Source organism: Haliotis rubra, unplaced genomic scaffold (genome assembly GCF_003918875.1).
Source record: "Haliotis rubra isolate DU_JTF1 unplaced genomic scaffold, ASM391887v1 Scf1065, whole genome shotgun sequence".
Lineage (NCBI taxonomy): Eukaryota > Metazoa > Mollusca > Gastropoda > Lepetellida > Haliotidae > Haliotis > Haliotis rubra.
Window position 1 is genome coordinate 132202 of NW_025764965.1, and position 23102 is coordinate 155303.

The 23102-nt window shown below is 39.3% G+C and overlaps 1 protein-coding gene across 1 annotated transcript in view; it reads left to right on the forward strand.

The window, feature by feature from the left end:
* Positions 1-23102, forward strand: part of LOC124278976 (FHF complex subunit HOOK interacting protein 2A-like) — a 113539-nt gene that overhangs the window by 83182 nt on the left and 7255 nt on the right. The window contains exons 13-18 of the mRNA XM_046714769.1: positions 3712-3754; positions 4107-4197; positions 6256-6396; positions 6883-7023; positions 8487-8590; positions 9198-9218. Coding sequence (XP_046570725.1) covers positions 3712-3754; positions 4107-4197; positions 6256-6396; positions 6883-7023; positions 8487-8590; positions 9198-9218 — 541 coding nt within the window. The remainder of the gene's footprint in view (positions 1-3711; positions 3755-4106; positions 4198-6255; positions 6397-6882; positions 7024-8486; positions 8591-9197; positions 9219-23102) is intronic.

Genomic DNA, 23102 nt, shown 5'->3' on the forward strand with positions numbered 1-23102 from the left:
AACTTTATGTCTCTTGTAACATGTTATATTTGGGATTACACTTCCTTTTTTAAGGTACAAATTCTAGTACTTCTTTTGGGTTGAGTCCCATTCAGGATTCGAACCGACACCCTCAGATTTCGAATCCTGGATGGGACTCAACCCCCCAAAAGTACTAAAATTTGTACTTTAACCAAGAAAGTGTAATCTCAAGGGTAACGTGTTACATTTGACCACTTTCTAAAATGGCATTGTGTTATCATTTATGTCACTGGTTCTGAGAGCTCGTCCTGCTTAAACTGTGTTATGTTCACACGGTTGTTCAGTGAACTACCAACAGGCACGACCAGTCAACACGACTTACAGAACTGACTTATACATTGATAGACCAGCGCATGTTACCTGGCGATGGTGCTAGCCTACAACTAATTATACAATCATTGCAACTGGACAAAAATGTTTACAGTGTTCTCTCAGTTCGATTCAGTTCCATTTTGTATTTTGAAATTCAAGCATTTGGAACTGGGTTAGAATTAAAGCCCTCAAATTCAACTACACAGTGAGGAACACCATGATTGGATTTTGTTAGTCTCGGGCTATCATGAACAAACACATTTATAAGTTCAAGAGCAAATTTTCAAAATGACTGTAGCATTTTTTAAGTTCATTTGATACAGGGACCTATTTTTACTTCCTGTTCAGGAATACAGCTGTCTAAATGAAAAATGTCTTGTATGGTGCCTTTTTCTGCCTGCCTTTTGTGGAATCCTGTTTGGTTGAGCAAAGCAGTTTCCCTAAGTTTGCTAGAAATTAGAATCCAGTAATTGTTGGTTAGAATCTCACCTTTGCACTGTGCTATAGGTTTCATCACAGTGAATGAAGGAATGATAATTGGTTTGTATAGCGCCTGGTTTCCAGATTCAGTATGACTGCTCAGTGGCGCTGGTTTAAGTGAGCAGAAAAGAGATAAGTCTTCAGATGTCTTTTGTTGGACAATTTCAGATTTCCATGGTAGAGCATTCCAAAGTGTTGGAGCTGCAAAGCATAGAGCCACTTCACCCATCTTTGTTTTAGTTTTAGGAACTTGAAGCAGTTTATCATTGGCTGATCTTAAAGCTCTTGTTGGTTGGTAGTGATGTAACATGTCCCTAATATAAGCTGGTGAATGTTAATCTTCATGGTTATTTTGTGATATAAATAAAAGTCTGTTCAAATGTTAAAGTGAACATACTCACCCATGGGTTTAGTTACCAGATTCATCCAGATTCTGATTATTGGTGTTTCAGCGCCATACCTGAGTGTGCTCCTGGGTTTTCACCAATCATTGGTCCAGTATTCAAGCTACCATGCCGTGCTGTGATATAGATACTGGTCCAACTGGCACAAACTCCCTCCCTTAAACCCCAAATGTACAAAAACAATTTGATTGGACCCAGGACAATCACAAGAAGTGATTTCTTGTGATTCATAGAAAGATTGACCGATGTCTAAAGCCATAGCGTCTGTAACTTGAAATGACTGCTAATTTTCATGTGTCCATGAATTTCTATGAGCGCTGTTGCTTTTGTCCATAAACAGGGATTTACCTGGGTCCATCAATCAAGGGAACTTCCAGTAATATATTTTAGGGCTACAGGGAATAGACATGTAGTTCCTAGGCTGACATGTGGTACACTTGATCTTTTTTTTTTCTCTTTTATGGCATTTCGCTCATGGGCAGAAGCTGTAGGCCTATTCACAGAGTTCAGTGTACAAAATAGCCCCTGGGCTGCTAGTCCGTGGCTGGTAAAAATCCAATCGGCCCAGTAAATCTTCACAGTCACTTTTAAATCGTGCAAGATTATGGCCTGATAAAAATGATCATCATATTAGGAATGTCATGATGAAACCAGTGTCTACGTTTCAAGTTTCGGACTAATGAAGTATTGTGTGGGCTAGTAACATTCAGGCATAGCTAGACTGACCCAGGCTTGCCAAATTTGGAAACTATTTCGCACCCTGAGGATTTCATGGCATATTGCAGAGATGCCAACCCATACGATTTTATTGTATTTGTTACAAAAAAACAACACAAAATATGCGACTACGATAGCAGTGAATATGTACGAATTTAAAAACAAAACAAAATATGTTAATAGCAAGTTATTAGAATAGCTGTATATTCTTTGGAAAAGTTAATGCTAATTTTGGCAAAAAAATACAAATTTTTGAATCAGTTCTTAGCCAAAATACTAATTGGGCTAAATTTAAGTGTTCGCATCTCTGCATATTGAAGAAAATCAACCATGGCTCCTTGAACTGAATATTTCTCATCAGAATCGCATATAATCTTAATAGGCATACTATTTTCTTCAATGGGAATCACAATTTATTTGTTTGCTGACATTCTCAATGTGTACGCCAGTAGGACGTAGTGTTTTGCATAATGTAAAACCCTTGATCCAGTTTCACAAAGCAAACTTTGTGGTAAGACGATCCTAACTTTACAGACGACTTTACTTTTGGATTACTAATAAAAACAGTATCCTAACATGTTCTAGAAGCTGCCCATGAATAAGGACGTAACTTTATGTGTTGTGACAATAGCTTAAAATTTTGTTTCATCTCAATTGTATATGTTCAAAATTATCTATGGCACAATTTTCATTTTGATAGCCAATAATTCTTCCCATCAATGATATTTCAGATGATCGATCTCTTTAGGCAGCATTAGTTTAAGTAGTATTCCATAAACAGGACTTTAGGCGCTAACAAAGTCAGCATCCCCTTTGTAGCGGAGAGATGAAGGGAAAATATAAACATGAGAACATTCTTGAATCTTTGCAGGAATCTGTTCAGTGTTTTCAAAATTTCTCAAGAACCACTTTCAGTTCTCTTATAATTCTTGAATAAATAAACACAAGATTAAAACTGTGTTTGGTTATGGGATGACCAAAAGCTTGTTCTGTGCCAATAGGGAATGGCTGTGATGTCATCATCAAGCCAAAATGGTATAACAGGCTGTATAATTGACATTGCTGACTTAATTCTTTGTGCAAATGCCTTCTTTTAAGAAAAACCTTCATTCTCGTGCCATCAGTAATGACAAGTTGGTTAACACGTAAATTAAGGGATGATTATGTTTGCCGACTTTTTTCGCCCCTGTCCAAATGCAAGCACTTCATCTAATATTTCTTCAGCATCTTATCAAATTAGATCTAATTATTTGGCAGAAATCAGTTCAACTTTGGAATGATGAGAACTTAATGATTTATGCAAACTTGAGTAACAAGGATGATTTCGTGCTCGTGCCATACTGGACAAAGAAAGATGGAAATTTGCACAAAGCACCAAGATTTGGATGGATGTTTGTCGTAAATGACACTTGTGATTGACACTGGATGACTCTCGGTTCAGATGAAATTTACATTGAAATGTATTCACGGTGGGGAGGATGAGATTTGAGGCTTGCTGTGTGGGTCTTTGTTGACAGCATTAATTGAGAATAAATGGAAAATCTGTTAAATTTGATTTTGAGCGTCTTGATTTCAGACTTTTTGTTTCAGGGCTGGGAAAAGGAATGGCTCTTTTGGTTAAGTCTTGAAGGATGTCGTGGGAAGGAATTAGACTATCGGGGCTAAGTCTTTAAGGAGCCTTAAAGAGCGACTCAATAAACCATGACCTAGAAATGAATGTTTTCATTTCTCGTCTGTATTGCTGTGATCGTTCACTAATGTTCTACTTTTATTGCAGACTCAGCATATGTACGACCTGAAGTGCACAAGGTCGTAAACAGGTATGAAACAAATCTAAAAATGTGATTAATGAATGAAATAGGAATTGGATGTTTTAAACAGATGTACAATATCTTGAAGAAAACTGAAATTTAATTGAATAAGCTTAATGACCAACATGTGGATCAGGGATCTGTATCTGGTATATGTAGGATTTGTTTATTATAATTAAATAAGCGGTTTCTGCACACCTTAAGAATCAGATAGCAAAATATGTGTCCTTCCCATGTGTCCATCACATGTGTCTGTGGAGGCTGCTGAAGTTGATATGATACGATTAAAGTAATACAATAAGACAGAGATAATAACCTTGTTATAGCACACGCACAATGCAGCATCTTTCATTGGTTCCAGCTTTCTGACCATGCTGCCGGAGGAGGCTAAGTCTTCGTACCAGACAGCTGACAGCGGTTACGACATGTATCTCCGAGATGCGACCAGACAGGTGAGATGATGCAGTGGACGCAGACTGTCAGGGACGGCTTGAACAGGGAAATTATCAGCTTACCTTGTCAGTGTTTGACACGTGGAACTCACTTTGCTTGGTCTTTGACATATTGGTTATTTGTGCCTCATCTCAGTATAAAATGATGGTTGTTTAACATGGGAATGTTTCTTCAAGAATAAAAGAGATGTTTGAAGATATTTGTCAAATTTTTTGGTAATAGTTTTGTATTGTTTTATCCCCCCGGCATGTAATGCGGGGGGATATAGTCGACGCCTCGTCCGTCTGTTGTACTGTCCGTCCGTCCGTAATCATTTTGTTTCCAGAGCATAACTCAAAAAACCGTTCAATATTTTTCAACAAAACTTGGTAGATATATCAAACAGATCTTTAAGTGGTGCCATTTGCTATTTGCAGATTTTTGGCGATAATTATTTTCTCGGTTTCCATGGAAACTATTCGGACTTAGTCTCAAAAGAGAGGGGTGGGGTTCGTTTCTGGAGCACAACTCGAAAATTTCTCAATATCTTTCAGCAAAACTTGGCAGGTATGTGAGGCAGATGCCACAGTGGTGCTTTTTTGTTATTTGGCAGAATTTTGGCATGTTTATTTTTCCCGGTTTTCATGGAAACGATTCGGACTTATTCCCAAAAGGGAGGGGTGGTCTTCGTTTCCAGAGCATAACTCAAGAACCGTTCAATATTTTTCAGCAAAACTTAGTAGATGTATCAAACAGAACCTTAAGTGGTGCCTTTTGCTATTTGAAGATTTTTGGCATTTTTATTTTTCCCGGTTTCCATGGAAACGATTCGGACTTAGTCCCAAAAGGGAGGGGTGGGCTTCGTTTCCGGAGTACAACTCGGAAACTTCTTAATATCTTTCAGTAAAACTTGGTAGATATGTGAGGCAGATCTTGAAGTGGTGCCTTTTGCTATTTGCAGATTTTTGTCATTTATGTTTTTTCATGATTTCCATGGAAATGATTTGCACTTAGTCTAAAATCAAGCTGGACTCTGAGTAACTGTCAGATGATTTGTTCTTTCAAAGATGTGGGGAGATATGTCATCTTCTGATGACTCTTGTTTCTCAAAGTGAGTAATGTGACGGTTGTGTAATTCGTTTTGAGAATTGTCATTTGTTCTGAGATAGCATCTTTGGTTAGTCACGAGGATATCATTTGGCATTCTAATTTTGGTTTTGGTGATGGAATTGTGATTTTGTTCTACATATACAGAACAAAATAAGTTATGGGTGATGAATATTCTTTTTTAAATATTTTTTTGTACAGACTAAGATAAAAAAATTCTTAAAAATATCCCCAATATATTCATAATCCATAACTTTTATGGTTCAGTATATACATTTCCTTTAAATCAGGTGACAGACAGTGTGATGGTTTCAGTGATTGGGAGGGATCGGTTTGATAAAGCAGTCAGCAATATCCATGCTGTCTCACCCTGGGGCATAATCTGTGCCATCCAAACAAGTGGTTGATATTATGAACAATGTCACTGTAAAGCGACCAATCAACCTAGTGACCAATTCAGTTTATTCATCTCTTTTGACAAGAAGTTAATTGTATGGATCTATTTTGTTACCATTAGATGGTTGTTTCAGATCTACGTTATGTGAAGATCAGTCTGTGTGTTTATTTGTTTGTTGTTTAATGCCACACACAGCAATATTCCAGCTTATAATCCAGTCTGGACCAAACAATCCAGTGATCAACAGCATGAGCATCGGTCTACTCAGTTAGGACTGACCACTCGATCATTTAGTCGCCTGTTACAACAAGCATGATTTGCTGAAGTCTGATTTTAACCAGGATCTGCATGGGTTTCTATATAGTGTGAGTTTATGAAACTGAAATGTGATGAATTTTGATTAGTTTCACTTTCAAAACAAGATGGCCGCCGTGCCTGACCTCCCTGCTCACACATAAGTTGAGGCATGAAAGTGGTGCTGAAGTGTGTGATGATCTACAGTCACTTCTGATGAAGGCAAGAGTCATTGTGTGAGCCATCTTTAAGTTTTTAAAATAATTTCTGTGTGTTGTAGTTCAACTGTGTGGAGCATGGCAGCAGGTCATGGAAGTGGCCGTCGGAACCAGTTCAGATGGAACAGTACAAGATGGATGCTTTCTATGAAGGTGACTTCCTCCACATGCTGCTCACTAGGCTGAGCAAGCTCCTCAAACAGGTACTGTGTCCTTACCATATGTCGCAGGTTTATACACGATTCTCCTCCTTATGTCAGATATATTTCTTTGTTTGTTGTTTTCCACTCAGCAATATTCCTGCTATTTTGGGACAGTTTACCAAAAAATCGATTCTGGACCAGACAATCCAGTGACGACGAGCATCGATCTACGCAATTGGGATAAGATGACACATGCCAATCAAGTCAATGTGCCTGATGTCCCAATCCTGTTAGTTGCCTCTTACTTAGCTATATAGTCTAGTAGTAATGTGGGTCTGTCAGTCATGTAATGAAAAGACGCTGTGTGTGACTCATGAAGTCAAATGAGCCCAATTTAACATGATTTTTGTGCGATCCTCTGTTGCCTGCTATTGAAGCAGTGTTTTAAGCAGATGGCCACAAGACTGTAGCAAAGGTTTATTCAGAAATATTGGCAGTTAGCAGAAAACTGATTCTTCTGAAACATTAGTTTGTTTCACCCTGCAGACGTACACCATAAACCTAGTGCTGACATCTGTGATATCCAGAGTGGCTCTTGTACCACACCCAAACCTCCATGAGTTCCTACTGGACCCATTCCTGCCAACTGCCAGCAGTGTTCTCACACTTACCAGTGTGTTGAAGAAGGTAAGAATGACTGGATTAACTGAAGGATGGAAGTAGTTTTCATGAAGTTCTTCAAGGCCCATTTGTACTGGCCAGATATGTTCCAACACCTGCCAGTGTGTTGAGGAAGCTAAGAATGACTGTATTACTTGAAGGATAAAAGTTCATTAAGAGCATCACCTCATTTACCATGAAGTTCTAGGCCCACTCCTACTGCCCAAATATGTTCCAACACTATAGAATAACTTGTATATTTTGGAGGTCCAAATAGTGGATGAACATTCATTCAATCTGGAACAGGATGACAGCGTGAATAGTTACAAGGAGTTAAAGAGATCTGTGTTTGTTTTGAGACCTAATCCTTCAGCTCTCTGGAATTGCCAAGCTAGATCTTTTCATCCTGAACATCAGTGTCCATTGTCCAAGTCACTTACTTGTCAGATTATAAAAGAAAGTAAGCTTGCTACAAATATTATCCTGCCATTTTGGGATTTCCTCCCACTCGAGATCATGCCATGATGAAACTAAACTATGGTCTAGACTGACCGCCTCTGTGGTTAGAGCGTCCGCCCATAGTGCGGAAGGTTGCTGGTTCGATCCCCGACCGCGTCATACCAAAAGACGTTAAAATATGGTACTTGTTGGTCCCTGCCTGGCGCTCGGCATTAATGGGTACAACAAGGACTGGTCGGCTCGGAGTCAGTATAATGTGTCTGAGTGGGGTATTCATGCTTCACTGCGGCATGGTATCTCAGTGGGCTAGCACTATGAAACCAGCTTCAGTCTGGGCTAGTACAAGCAGCCGCACATACACATACACAGGCATGCACGTCGTCATATGAGCGAAATATTCTCAAGCACGACGTTAAACCTAATTCCACCACCACCACGGTCCAGACTGAGGTTAAAACCCAGTCATTCATGCTTGTTTTGGTATGGAAGGCTGGTGGTGAGATCATGTCATGATGAAACTAACCTACGGTCCAGACTGTGGTTAAAACCCAGTCATTCATGCTTGTTTTGGTATGGAAGGCTGGTGGTGAGATCATGTCATGATGAAACTAACCGATGGTCCAGACTGAGGTTAAAACCCAGTCATTCATGCTTGTTTTGGTATGGAAGGCTGGTGGTGAGATCATGTCATGATGAAACTAACCTACGGTCCAGACTGAGGATAAAACCCAATCATTCATGCTTGTTTTGGTATGGAAGGGTGGTGGTGAGATCATGTCATGATGAAACTAACCTACGGTCCAGACTGAGGATAAAACCCAGTCATTCATGCTTGTTTTGGTATGGAAGGCTGGTGGTGAGATCATGTCATGATGAAACTAACCTACGGTCCAGACTGAGGATAAAACCCAGTCATTCATGCTTGTTTTGGTATGGAAGGCTGGTGGTGAGATCATGTCACGATATAGCTGAAGTACTATTCAAACTAACCTTAAGCCCAGCTTGTTCATGTTTCTTCATTTGTATTGAAGGTTGCTGGTGAAATTCAGGTCTACCTCAAGACTGAGCCGCATTTTTCTGACAAACTGGTTGTTGCTAGGAAACAACTTTTGGGCGTCATGGATACAATGCACAGGTACTTTTCATTCTAGTTGTTGTAATGTCAGAAATAACAGGAGGGCACACCCGAGTCTTGGCTAATGTCATATCAAAGAAGGCAGAAACATTTGATGTTGGGAAACTCAGAAATTCATACAATAAATAGTATGATGTTAATGCCAGATTTGTAGGGTGGATGTCTTGAAGATGAGAAAAAAACATTGTTTAAAAGTATCTTTGATAACATTTGGGGTAGTAGCTGTAAAACGTATTGCCAGCACAATGATACAGCTATTCTAGGGCACAGGATATATTTGAAGCATTAATACAGTATTGTATTGCAAGAAAGTCCATTTCTGTCAGTGTTTGCCTTTGTTGATGGTATGCCCTTCTTAATGTTCATTGTGAAATAGTTGAGATTAACATTGCAGCATCAGATATTGTGATGTCTTTTATATGAATGTTTAATAGTTCTGTGCATTTTGATGCATATTTGAACAGAATGCTTGATCTTTTCCATGTCATGTAATGTCACAATTACATTGTTTCAAAGCAAATGCCTCCTTGCTTGATTGCATGGAATGAGATTTTTTCTAAATGTAGAAATGGTTTTACAGAATTGTTTTTAAATGTTTCTTGTGTAGGAGACGCAAGGCTTTTCGTAGGTATGATGTAGTAGTAGTGACATAATTATGTACCCCATTTATAAAATCATTTACTTTTGCTGAACAAGTTCATTAAAGAGTGAATATCAGATTATTAATTTGAGTGATTATATTCAAAATTTGATTGATGAATTGTTCACCAAATGAAGATGTTTTTTCAAGTATTTAAGCATTGTTACTAATAACTGCTTTCTTTCAAATCATGAACAGGTTAATGAATATGGTCTAGTCATGAATAATTATTTGTTCATTACAAACAAGATGGTATTGCTACCTGGCTTGGGTATCAAACTACCAGCAAAGGTGTGAGGTTTCAAATAAAACTATAGATATCAGTAGGTTTTAACTAAACTGAGTTATTTAAGTGTTACAGAGATTTAAGGTTCCAAATGCTAATATACTAACCACATAAAGAAACTGTGCATTGTCAAAATATTATCCCAGTTGATAAGTACGATAACAATGTCAAAGGTACATATAAACTTTAATGGAGGGATCATGAGACCATAACAAGTCGGGAGAATTTCAATTGAAAAGTCAATCACAATGACGTCACGAGTCCACAAGCGGGACAGGGGTCAAACGACCATGTCACAAGCTCAATAATGGGTATGTCCACCATCGGCATTGAGAACAGCAGTGCATCGACGACGCATAGAGCCTATCAAACGTGCAAGGAAGGCTTGCGGGATGTCACGCCAGATTCTCTCAAGTTCTGTTGCAAGGTCAAGGACGTTATCTGGCGGATGAGGAAGACGGCGTAGACGTCGATCCATCTCGTCCCAAACATGCTCTATCGGGGAGAGATAGAGGCCAAGGCAGTAAGTCAACGTTGTGGTGTTGCAAGAAATCCATAGCAACCCTTGCCGTATGAGGGCGGGCATTGTCCTGTTGGAATGTTAACCCAGGGCCATGACGTTGCAGGAAAGGAATTGCCACAGGTCGAAGAATCTGATCCCTGTAGCCCACACCAGTTAAGTTGCCCTGAACAATCACCAAAGGATTTCTTTGGCGTGCTGTTATTCCACCCCAAATCATCACGGAACCACCACCAAAGCGATTCCTCTCCAAGACACAGGCCTGTGCATAACGTTCTCCCACGCGTCTATAGGCACGTTGACGTCCATCACTATGGGAAATGTTAAACCTGGACTCATCTGTAAAAACAACATTTCTCCACCAAAACAAGGGTCTGCGGACATGATTTCAGCACCACATTCGGCGAGCTTGTCGATGACATTGTGTCAGGATAGGCCGTATGGCGGGGACGCCGTGGTCTGATCCCGTGATGACGTAAGCGTTGTCGAACTGTGTTAGGGTGGATATGGCGAAGTCCTGAGATGGTTCGGGCAGTCATCACTGCAGTCTGAAACCTGTGGCGAAGATGGGTCACCCTTATCCATCTGTCCTGTCTTGGCATTGTTACACGTGGGACGTCCAGAACGTGGCCGATCGATGGCGTCATTTGTGTTCTGGTAGCGTCTCACGAAAGTGCAGAAATGGTGTTCGTCGCGCAGTGGAAATGTGCAGCCACTTGTCGTTGAGACATTCCCCACAGACCATCCCAATGGCCTCATGACGTTGTGCAGACGCGTGAGCCTTGGCATGCTATGCGCTTCAATAGCCGTTTAATTTTTTTGAACGATCGCAAGGGCAGGGGTTGAGCTTTCCAAAGTGACAGTATTGTGTGGCATTCATTTGCTCTGTTTCTCTTTCCCGGAATGCACGTGCAACAACGTATTGCACATCTCAAGGACGAACCCACTGACGTCACGGAACGTGGCACGTGCATGCATGTTGGATACATGTCACTAATCTCTGAGTTTAAATCCTTATGTGTCTACACAGGTTTGATAAATTTAGATTTTAAATTTTTGTATGCACAGTTTCTTTATGTGCCTAGTATATATTAATATTAGTAGGTTTTGACTGAAGTTATGTAACTGTTAAAGAGAGTTGAGGTTTCAAAAAATGCTTGATAGATACCAGTTGTTGTTTAACACCACACTCAGCAATATTCGAGCAATATTGGGGGCGGTGGGGTAGCCTAGTGGTTAAAGCGTTCGCTCGTCACGCCGAAGACCCGGGTTCGAATCCCCACATGGGTACAATGTGTGAAGCCCATTTCTGGTGTCCCCCGCCGTGATATTGCTGGAATATTGCTACAAGCGGCATAAAACAATACTCACTCACTCACTCGAGCAATATGGTGGCGGTCTGTAACTAATTGAGTCTGGACCAGACAATCCAGTGATCAGCATCATGAGCATCGATCTACCCAACTGAATCAACCAAGTCAGCGAGCGTGAACACCCGATCCTGTTAGTCTTCTCTTATGACAAGTATGGGTTAAAGGCGAGAACTTATGGATGTCAACTTCCTTATTTTGAATGACACACTGTTTCAGAGTATATTCTTACTCCTTCATCATTGATATGTGCATTATATATAAATGCCTTTCAAAGACTCTATGTGACATGAAGCATGGGTTGCTGGAGACCGATTCTAACCTGGATCTTCATTGGTCTAATTGTTAGTGAGACCTGCTGAGAACCTGTTGATATGTTTAGTTCAGTATAAAAATACATTGGTACAAATATAGCAAAATATATCAACTAAATACCAAATAGGGATGTGAAGACTCACTAGTATATCGAACCATCTGAATTGTTTACCTCATGATACACTACATGACATGCCTGTAACATTGCAGAAATTCATACCTAAATTCTGTGTTCATTCAAACATTATCAGTTACAAATGTTTGCATAACCTGAGCACATCACCACTCCTCAGGGAAGCTTTTACTGCCAGAGGGTGGTGGGATAGCCTAATAGTTAAAGCTTCTACTTAACATGCAGAAGACCCGGGTTCAATTCCCCACATGGGTACAATGTGTGAAGCCCATTTCTGGTGTCTCCGCCATGACATTGCTGGAATATTGCTCAAAGTGGTGTAAAACCACACTCACTCACTCCTGCCAGACAACATGGGCGATTTAGAAATTTGTGGCAGAACACCTCGATTTAAGTATCCCGATAGGTAGCTGTGTCATACCAATACCAAACTGTGATGGCTCTTTAAGGAAGATAAACATATGCATCAATCATAATTTGGATTAAGTTTAAAAAACAAAATGTTTAAGAAGCAGCTAATTTATCACAATTTGTTTTCACAGAATCCTCTGTCCAATTTCCCCATTTGTGCCTATCTGAAATAGGGTTGTGCTTCGTTCATCTGGCAATTATGAAAGAATTGATTCCAAGTTATCGGTAATAATTGCTGTTGACTATGAGACTGAAGCGTGCTGGTAGCGGTGGCAGAGGGACTCGTCATTTTCAGTAGTTCTCTTTGAGAAACGAACAAATTGAAAAATTGAAAATTTCCTTTTAAAAGCCCTGCAGAAACTATTTTGTACATGTTTTGTTCAATGGAAGGAAGACAGTAAAAACACAACATGAAATTTGTAAACATTTGTCTGATAATGAAAACAACTAGTGAAAGGCCATGCTGCATGAGGGAATGGGATTCTTTTGGAAGCCTCGAGCCTTTGTGGTCGCCCCTCCTGGCAGGCTCATTATTGGGTATTCAGTGCACTAGCTCGGCTGAGACCAAAAAATTGTGTTTGGCATCCGATTTCACAAGGTAATGGAAAGAAGGAAGACATGGCAGTGTCGCACAATGCAAAGATGAATTGCTCGTTTGATGGGAAAAGGAATATTAAAATTGCCTTGTGGCACGGTTTCTGAAATAACTCTGATTAGAAGGGGTATCAAATCATTCGCTTGGTTGCAGGAGAATGCAGTTCAAATCTTTGATGTGGAAATTGGCAATTCTCAATGAAAATGAGAAACAGTTTGGGACAAGAGGGCATCAGTTATTACATCCTTGTCGGGAGGCGATACGTATGATATTGCCACCCCATCTTTAATCCATGCCATGTTCATGGACTTCACTGTTGCCTAGATCTTGCATTGTGGCTATCGGAACTATGGCTACTGCATAATTCCAAATGAAATTTATCACCTTGATCGTTGTGTAATCACTCGTATCTTTTGGCATCACATTGAATAATTCCTCCCATCATTTATGTCACAAGTTTGTTAAATTTTATTTCACCCAAAAAAATGTTTTTGAGAATTTTTTTTATATTTTATTTTCACAACTTTTTCACCTTGAAGCATGTGAAAGTATAAAAAAAACTAAGTAAGTTTCCAAAGAATGTTTTATGGGTAATTCTTCGTAATGAAGTCTGTCTTGATGTGTGCTTCTTTTGAAAAAAGTTAAACCAATAAAAATCTATCTAGCTCCATGTCCCGCGGAAATGAGATACCGCTTAAACCGACATTGATATCCATACACTTTAATGTCATCAGCCCTAAATCAGTTAAATCAATGGACATGTGGGTTTTCAAAGAAAAGCTTCGGTTGACTTCAAACAGTGACGATTCAATATCCACGGAATCATTGTTGAATTCTATTTACACATGGTAATTTGAATGCTCGAAAATCGGAGAAAACTTGTACGTTTGTGAAAACTATCGGAACTGTTTTCATTTGTCTTTACCTTTAATGAAGTTTTAATGCACCAATCAGTGAGGGATTTTGACTCTTGGAGCTTTTAGGTGCTTGAGTTGTCGGGATGTGGAAGGTTTTAGCACATGATAGTGTCCAACAAAATTATGTCGATTGTCATCTGGAGTGAACTTTTTCGAAGACTGGGGTGCAGCAGGTGCAGAAATACAGGTTTCCTAAATGATTAGTTAATTATGCTGTACTGTGACTGAAACACTGTTCAAAGTGAAATGAAAATAGGTGTCAAAACTGTATGCAACTCGGTTGTGCAATAATTGAAAGAAAATACAATAGAGGTGATACAGAAAGGGTTCAATATGAGAGCTAGATAGAGGAGGTATGGCACGGCATGACAGGTATCGAACCACAAAGCTTCTGCTTGCGGGACTGACATCCACTATACCACACCGGTGGACTTCTGAAGGGTAAAGTTAAAGGGACATAACTTGGTAGTTACTGTACAGATGAACTCATTACTGAACTGACCGCCTCCGTGGTGTAGTGGTGAGAGCGGAAGGTCGCGGGTTCGATCCCCGACCGCGATCATACCAAAAGACGTTAAAATATGGTACTTGTTGGTCCCTGCCTGACGCTCGGCATTAATGAGTACAACAAGGACTGGTCGGCTTGGAGTCAGTATAATGTGTCTGAGTGGGGTATTCATGCTTCACTGCGGCATGGTATCTCAGTGGGCTAGCACTATTAAACCAGCTTAAGTCTGGGCTAGTACAAGCAGCCGTACATACACATACACACGCATGCACTTCGTCATATGAGTGAAATTTTCGCAAGCATGACGTTAAACCCAAATTTCACCTCACCTCACCTCATTACTGAACTGGCCTCGGACTGGTTTCACAATAACACAGAAGCATGGTTATATGACATGAGGTTTATCATCACATGATGTCAGTTATTAGGATCTTGGGCATTGGAAGTTACAGCATATCTCAAGTAGCCAAGGATTCCAAGGTCATTTCCAATCTTAGAGCTGAGGTCTTCGTAACTCAAATACTTTAACATATGAATACGTAATGCCATTTAGAAAGTGGTCAAATGTAACGAATGGTACATTTGTATTTGGCACACTTTCTCAGTAAAGTACAGATTCTAGTACTTTTGTCAGGTTGAGTCCCATCCGGGATTTGTTGTGGCTGAGTGGGTTAGATTGCTGACTTTGTGTGCTGGCGATTAGGTGCCTGACTCTGAGAGTGTGGGTTTGAATCCCAGATAGGACTCAACCCAACGAAAGTACTAGAATCTGTACTTTACTTAAAAAGTTTAGTCCCAGATATAACATATGTTACTTTAACAAAGAGTTATGATCACTACTGTACTGAGATCTCTTTATCAAATATGTTAGTTGATGTTTCTTTTGAATATTATGTAAGTATGTGTGCCAGAACCAAGGTTGGGAGGTGGAATAGCATAGTGGTCGATGCATTTGCTTGTCACACAAAAGTCTTGGTTTGACTCTCCGCATTGCTAGGATATGTGAAGGCCATTTCTGATGTCCCCACACCATCCACACCGTGACCTTGCTTGAATGTTGTAGGAAGGGATGTAAAATAATAGAACTCCCTGACTTTGATGCTTGGATTGTGAGAACCATACCTCTGTTTTTTTGGTTTAATCAAGCTGGAAAACATCTACGAACTGCACAGGTTTGCTCCTTGACACAATATGAAAAATAAAAGATAAAACAATTCAAGCATATTTGTCAAAATTAACTGGGTCAAGGTGATTAATTTTTCGTATTGTATGCAAATACATAACTAATCTGGAGCTCAGAAAGACTGACCCAGACGTGGATTGGGTCCCTGTTCATTTTAGTGCGGACCTAGGTCATACCCTGGAGATGTGAGATAGAGGTACTTTCTGTTTTGAAACGAGGTTATTAGCCACTAGTTTATGGTACTAGCTAATGTTACCAAATACCCACAAGTAGATTGCTTGTCTCTTATGATAGCACCAAAAGCACTCAATTAAGGAAAATATTTGGAAATGGATTCATAATTGCTAAATAAATACCTGAACACACACTAGCCATTCTCCAATGGCTCCCGTTCAGCCTGAGGGGATCTGCTGGAGTTTTTCACATAATAGTTATAGAGACTGGAGCACATTCATACAATAGCTAACGATTGTGCAAAATGTATTACAGCCAAGCTATGCACGATCAGGTTGTCCATCATCCTTAGTAAACGTCAGAGCTATTATTTAGGTCAGTCGTGGTGGTGAGAAGAAAATTAAACAGTATTCCCTTTGTTGCGTCAAACTGGGGCCAGATTGGCAGCAGAGTTGGGGGATCGGTTTTGTGTGTTCGAGTAATTGATAGCTGGATTGACGAATGCTGAAAATGCTGGCATTGTTTTGTGATACACTTCTTAGTCAAATTGCATTAACTGACAAGTAATGTGATGTTGACCGCATTTTAGCTCACCTTAATCACAAGTTCTTGTTAGCTTATGCCTTGTCTTACTACAGACACAAAAACAAGAATTTCTCATTGATCCTTAGCACATCCGGAATATTCTACAATAATTTGGTCAGTCTTGATTTACTTAGTTTTGTGCAAATAAACAAATTCTTTGTGGAAAAAAACGAAACAAGAATATCTCATTCATCCTCAGCAAATTCACGGGCGGTGGGGTAGTCTAGTGGTTAAAGCGTTGGCTCGTCACGCCGAAGACCCGGGTTCGAATCCCCACATGGGTACAATGAGTGAAGCCCATTTCTGGTGTCCCCCGCCGTGATATTGCTGGAATATTGCTAAAAGCGGCGTAAAACCAAACTCAGTCAGGCAGTCAGTCAGCAAATTCACAATATTCTGCAATAATTTGGCCAGTCTGGATTTGTTTAGTTTTTATTTCAAATGTTTTGTAGAAAAGATTTCATAGGCATTCAGTTGAATTTGAAAGTGAATGTGCATTGTGCATTGTGAGGATTTAGATGTTAAATTTTGCAATGGAAAATTCACCGATGAAGGAGGATTTGGCTCTGATATGTCATATAGAGAATAAAAAGAAGTTGTTATCCATAAAATGTGTCATGTATTTAGGAAAATTTAAACTTAAGATATGTCAAAAATAGATGATTATTGTAGTAACTGCAAATCTGCTTGTTACCACCTATAAATGATCATATAATTATTTTAATAAGCTTAAAAACAGTTACTGTTAAAGACATATTTTTGTGTTAATATTATCTTAAGTGGTGATGTGGGCATTACATCAGCTGTTTGAATCAGAGGTGGGTTGGCAGGTTTTGTGATTTGATACCTCTGAATTTGACCAATCAGAACTGCATTTCCAAAGTTCAAAGCAGAAATTCAATCACATTTGTAAGCAAAAGAAAAGTACCAAGTATTATTATATCAGAGATGGATTCATCTTTGGCATGAAACTTTGTGTATGACCCAGCAATAGAAATATTCTCACAGAATGTCAAACTGATTCTAAACATGGCTGTGGTATTGAAAGTGTCAAATTTTCAAAATATTCAAAAATACTTTTGGAATGGTTGTAAAACGGGATTGTTTGCATGTTTGATATTTTACTCAATAATTTGACTTTCACTTAGCATATGCCCTTTGTGCTAAACATGAACCAAGCAGGACTCCTAAAAGCAGTGTTTGATTGCCTTCCTGTGAATTTAACTTGAAAAGAATTTCTCCAATTCAGCTGTTGTAGTATTGACGAAGCATGTTAAGAAAATGTGTGTTCACGTGATACAAGTTCTGTTTTTGTTGTTCAAACTAGCGTCATCTTGCAGGCAAATGATTTGGACTTCGCAAACTCTATCATTCAGAGGAACACCACTAATAGACAGTTATCAGTTTGCTACTCAAACCAATTATTCAACATCATGCTATGGGGATATTAACAAATTTCTGCAAAAAGCAGGCAATCAACTACTTTCTACAAAGCAGGGAAAGTTTCAAAGGGCTCCCCTCATCACTGTATGACTGGTCATGCTTCAACACTGGCGAGAGTAGCATTCGTAAATATTGGTGTGCAGGGTATTTTCAGTTGCCAATTACGAACAAAGTGCGCATTTCTCGGGATATGAATTGCGACATTAAAAAATATTTCGGTTTTCAAAGCGACATAAATGGAGAGCGATTATGGAACATTTAGCAGAACAGAAAACTACTTGATTTGGCTTTGTGTTTTTAAAATAGATATTTTGGTTTCATGTGCATTAAGAGTGGTGGCGTGAGTCAGGGTGGTTTGTTAAGTGCCATGTGTTTTTAATTAAAGCACATCAAACAGTGAGATGTTAATTTAAAGTCAGAAATTGTTGCCACTGGTCTGACTTGAAATATTTTTGATTTGGGGGTTAGAACTGGGTTTCAGTGACTTCTGCATACCAGGGAATGTGACTTAATGGATCTGGGTCTCACAAATCCAATATACCAATGATTAATATAGTAAGCACTCATTCAACCAATGGGGCGGTGAGGTAGCCTAGTGGTTAAAGCGTTCAGCTTCCCACATGGGTACAATGTGTGAAGCCCATTTCCTAACATTACAACCTGTTGTAACTCTAAACTTTATCATAGCCTTATGAATGGCATAGTGCTAGGGTTGCTTTGTGGATAGGGTGTCAGGTGGTCAAATTGGTGTCTTGGTTGAATGAGTGAGTGAGTTTAAGTCGCTTTCAGCAATATTCCAGCAATATCACGTCAGGGAACACCAGAAATGGGCTTCACACATTGTCACACGTGGGGATCAAACCTGGGTCTGCTGTGTCTTCCTTATCTTCCTTAAAAAGCCATCACAGTTTGGTATTGGTATGACACAGCTACCTATCGGGATACTTAAATCGAGGTGTTCTGCCACAAATTTCTAAATCGCCCATGTTGTCTGGCAGTAGTGAGTATGGTTTTACACCACTTTGAGCAATATTCCAGCAATGTCATGGCGGAGACACCAGAAATGGGCTTCACACATTGTACCCATGTGGGGAATTGAACACCGGGTCTTCGGCATGACAAGCGAACCCTTTAACCACTAGGCTACCCCACCGCCCCCTTGGTTGAATGAGTGCTCACTATATCAACCATTGGTCTGATGCTGGTTCAGTGATCACCACCATAATGTATTGCTGGAATATTGTGATTGGGGGGTTAAACATCAAAGTAACAGTGACGCTCTGCTATATGGTTTTGAAATCATAACTGTGTATTTGTGAGTGAGTGAGTTTAGTTTTACGCTGCACTCAGCAATATTCCAGCAATAGGGCGGCGGTCTGTAAATAATCAAGTCTGGACCAGACAATACAGTGATCAACAGCATGAGCATCGATCTGTGCAATTGAGAACCGATGACATGTCAACCAAGTCAGTGAGCCTGACCACCCGATCTTGTGAGAAGCATGGGTTACTGAAAATCAATATTCTAACTCGGACCTTCACGGGTCTGTGTATTTATGAGTAGCTAACCAACTGTGATGACACCAGGTGTTCATGTCCCGCCCCACAAGTGGCACCTACGACAAATACGTGCAGCGCGGAGTCTGATCCTCATCTGAAAAACAACATGGCAACATATTCTACAAGTGAGAAAAGAAAAATGCAACCGATATAATTTTATCAAATTTGGAAATGTCCCCAACACATGTACCGGAATACCTCTTGAAACTTTACTGAGGCCCTCAACGGCGAAGTCCTGATCAAACAACTTGTGTCATTTGTCTAAGATTAATTGTACCTGGAAGATCTTATTTTTTTCTGTTTTCACAAAATAAAAATTTGCATATGTTTACATATTTCTCAATACCTATAAAGTACTTACCCCTATCTGTAAATAATGCAAAGGAGTCAGCTAAAATCCTTGTCCTCTCATTGGTGATGACAAGACTAGATTACTGCAACAGCCTCTTTGCTGGTGCAACAAAATCCCAGATTGGTAGACTGCAACGGGTTCAGAACACAGCAGCAAGAATAGTCACTCTCTCACCCAAGTCAGCTCACATCACCCCTGTGTTGAAGGACCTCCACTGGTTGCCCATTGCACAGCGCATCACTTTTAAACTCTGCATTCTCGCCTTCAGATGTCTCTCTGGAAGTGCACCTCAATATCTGTCCGACCTCCTTTCTCCTTACAAACCAACAAGATCCCTCCGCTCCGAGAAACATAATCTTCTGTGTATTCCTAAAGTCAGAACAGTTAAATTTGGTCAAAGAACTTTCTCTTATGCTGCAGCCTCAGAATGGAATCATCTCCCACAACATTTGAGAGAAATGACAGAACTTTCAACCTTTCGAACATCGCTAAAGACCCACCTTTTCCAAAAAGCCTTTTCGTCCTGACATCAGCGCTTTGAGCATGCATTGTGCATGGAAATATGCGCTTTATAAATGAACTATTATTATTATTATTATCTATTTCGATACTTACGATGTCATCCAAGTAGTACAATGGATGATCATGGGAAGGACTTTGTAACTTTACTATAGTTGCAGTGAAACTTTAGTTGTCAAGAAATCAAGAAGAAATACCAACCAGATGATTACTGCAGGGATCACTTACTGGTGTAAAGTGTCATTCCTCCGTCCCCAAGTTACTCCTACAGTAGTTACAAAGAAATCGTTAATAAATGTGAAAACATGTTTTTTAAATCATTCCCTTTAAAAAATGGTGAGTGAAATAAATGATGAAGAAAGTAATGAATGTTTTTCCTCACTGACATAGTAAAAAGAAATAGTGGAAAAAATAACGTTTTTCAAAATTTTAATTTTTATGTAAAAAAACCTACGTCTCTGATGTTTTGGAATATTACCATGCTGGTAGTTTCTTGTAGGTGCTGTCACTTCTTTCAGTGCAATCTGAAAATGTCTTGAGGTTTGAAACTGCATTTGTATGAGGCCAGATATGTTTTATTTTTGTGTTTATTGATGCATTGACCTTAAAATTTATCAAAGTGCAAAAAAAAATAGAATTGAAAACCAAAATCTTTCCATATTAATGTGAGGTGATGAGCCGGGAAAACTGAAAAAATCTCCTTACCAGTGAATCTGTGGAATAATGACTAACCTTTTGCTGGAACTGATGTTAGAAGTACACATGGTGAACACAGGTTAGGATTGGTCTTGTAAGAAGAGAATAATAGCATTGGAGTGGTCAAACTCGCTCACTTGGGTGATGCATGTCATTGTATCCCAGTTGCATTGATTGTGCTCATGATGTCGATCTCTGGAATATCTGGCCCTGACACTTTAATTTACAGACTTGCTACATATAGAAATGGTGGCAGCAAAACAGACAAATTGGTTTAAGAAAACCAGGAGTACAGGCGTGGCACTGATAAAGCCAAAGGTCAGAACCAAGATAAAACAATGATTGAATCAACAGTCATCAGATCCTGTCAGGGCAAGGGGTAGCACTTTCTGAACAGCATCCCGTAGGGGTTTTGACATCTGGGATATTTATGCCTGGTTGTTGATACATATGAATGAGCTATATACCTGGAACACTGCTGAGTGCAGCATAAAACAACAAGCCAAAACCAAAATCTATAAATAAAATCAATGAAAAATATTTCCATGGTCCTTAAGCTGTTTTTACTAATCCAACTGTATCCGAAACATATGTTTATGAATCACTATCAAATAGTGAGTGTGAGTTTAGTTTTATGCTGCTTTTAGCAATATTCCAGCAATATCATGTCAGGGAACACCAGAAATGGGCTTCGCACATTGTCAAACGTGGGGATCAAACCTGGGTCTGCTGTGTAACGAGTGAATGTTTTAACCACTAGGCTACCCCACCACACCCACTAGCAAATAACAAGTGTACGCAAATGTTAAAGGTATCTCTTGTTCCTCTTAACACAAACACATGCAAAGGCAAGTCAAACATTCACATAAACTAACAGGGAATAGATATAGTCACAATACAAGCAACTGAAAAGGTTTCCATTGTCATAATCCAGTGTTCTATTCCAACTACATTGTAGAACTAAAATGTGTGAATCTATAAATATGAAAAAAATAGGGAATTACATCAGTCTAAGTAAAGTTAGGCTCAGTATTATTCTTTACACTGCTATACTGAGTCTAACAAAACCTTGTAGAAGGTCGCATCAGCTAACCTTTAGGACTGACCAATCAGAACACAGCTTGCGAAAGTTAACATTTGCACATACCATTTGAACCTTTACCTAAAAAACTCGAATAATTCCGAATGCTATTTTCCGCACGATCGCTTCCGAGTGATACACGCAATGAGTAAACAGTCCCTGAAAATAGCGTTTTTGTCAATATTCAAGGATGTCATATTGCGAAAATATAAGCAGACAGTAACCATGTCATTAGAAACCCATAAGCGTATATACTGCAGGTCAAATATATGTGTTTTATGCGGATTTTCGTTTGTTGATAGATCAGTGTCGCGACCAGGAAGAGAAAATTCAAAACCATTTTGTAATTCCCGCCGAACCCTAACAAGTAGTCATTGTCTGATTGGTTAACTCTGTTCGTCCGTCTCTATGGACGGTCATAGGTCACTCAAAGGTTAGCTGACGCGACCTTCCTCGCGGTTTTGTTAGACTCAGTATAGCAGTGTAATGAATAATACTGAGCCTAAGTTTTCTCAGACTGGGAATTCAAATCAGACATTATATGAACATTATTACATCACTGAAATAGCTGAAAGAATGTCTTTATTGAAATATGTATGCATGCTACCAGCTCTGATAAATCTGAAACCTCTGCAGAAATGATAAACCCATGCTACATTGATTTCCCTTTAAGATAATGATGATTGTATGTTTAATGAACTTAATATTATTGAAATTTTACTTGATAGAATTTGAAATCTGTCACCCATAACACTTGTATCATGTAACTGCAGACTGATATGCACCAGAGGCCTTAATATTTCTCACACAAATTCCCCTCTGTGAAAGCAAACCGTCTTGCAAATTGGGTATCTAATCCTTTAGGTATTGTATCAAACATAATTTAGCATTTTGTAGCTGTGTACCTTCCATTTGATCAGAAGATGAGTTAAAGTTTAATTCACTAAAAAACTTTAGAATAATTAGTATTGATTATTTTTTATAATTCTATTTTACATTGTCAGGTAAGAAATATGAACAATTGTTTGTTGCCACCTACAAGAAAATGGGAAGCAGTTTTCTTACTTAAGTTACCCCCTTATTGGTTGGGTTTTGGGTCCAAAATTGGTCCTCAGGAATTGTTCCAAAAGGATCAGGTAATCAGTGACTCAGTGACTTGGTGACTTGATCCTACGCCAACAGTGGATTGTTGCTCATGATGTCAATCACTGGATTGTCTGGTCC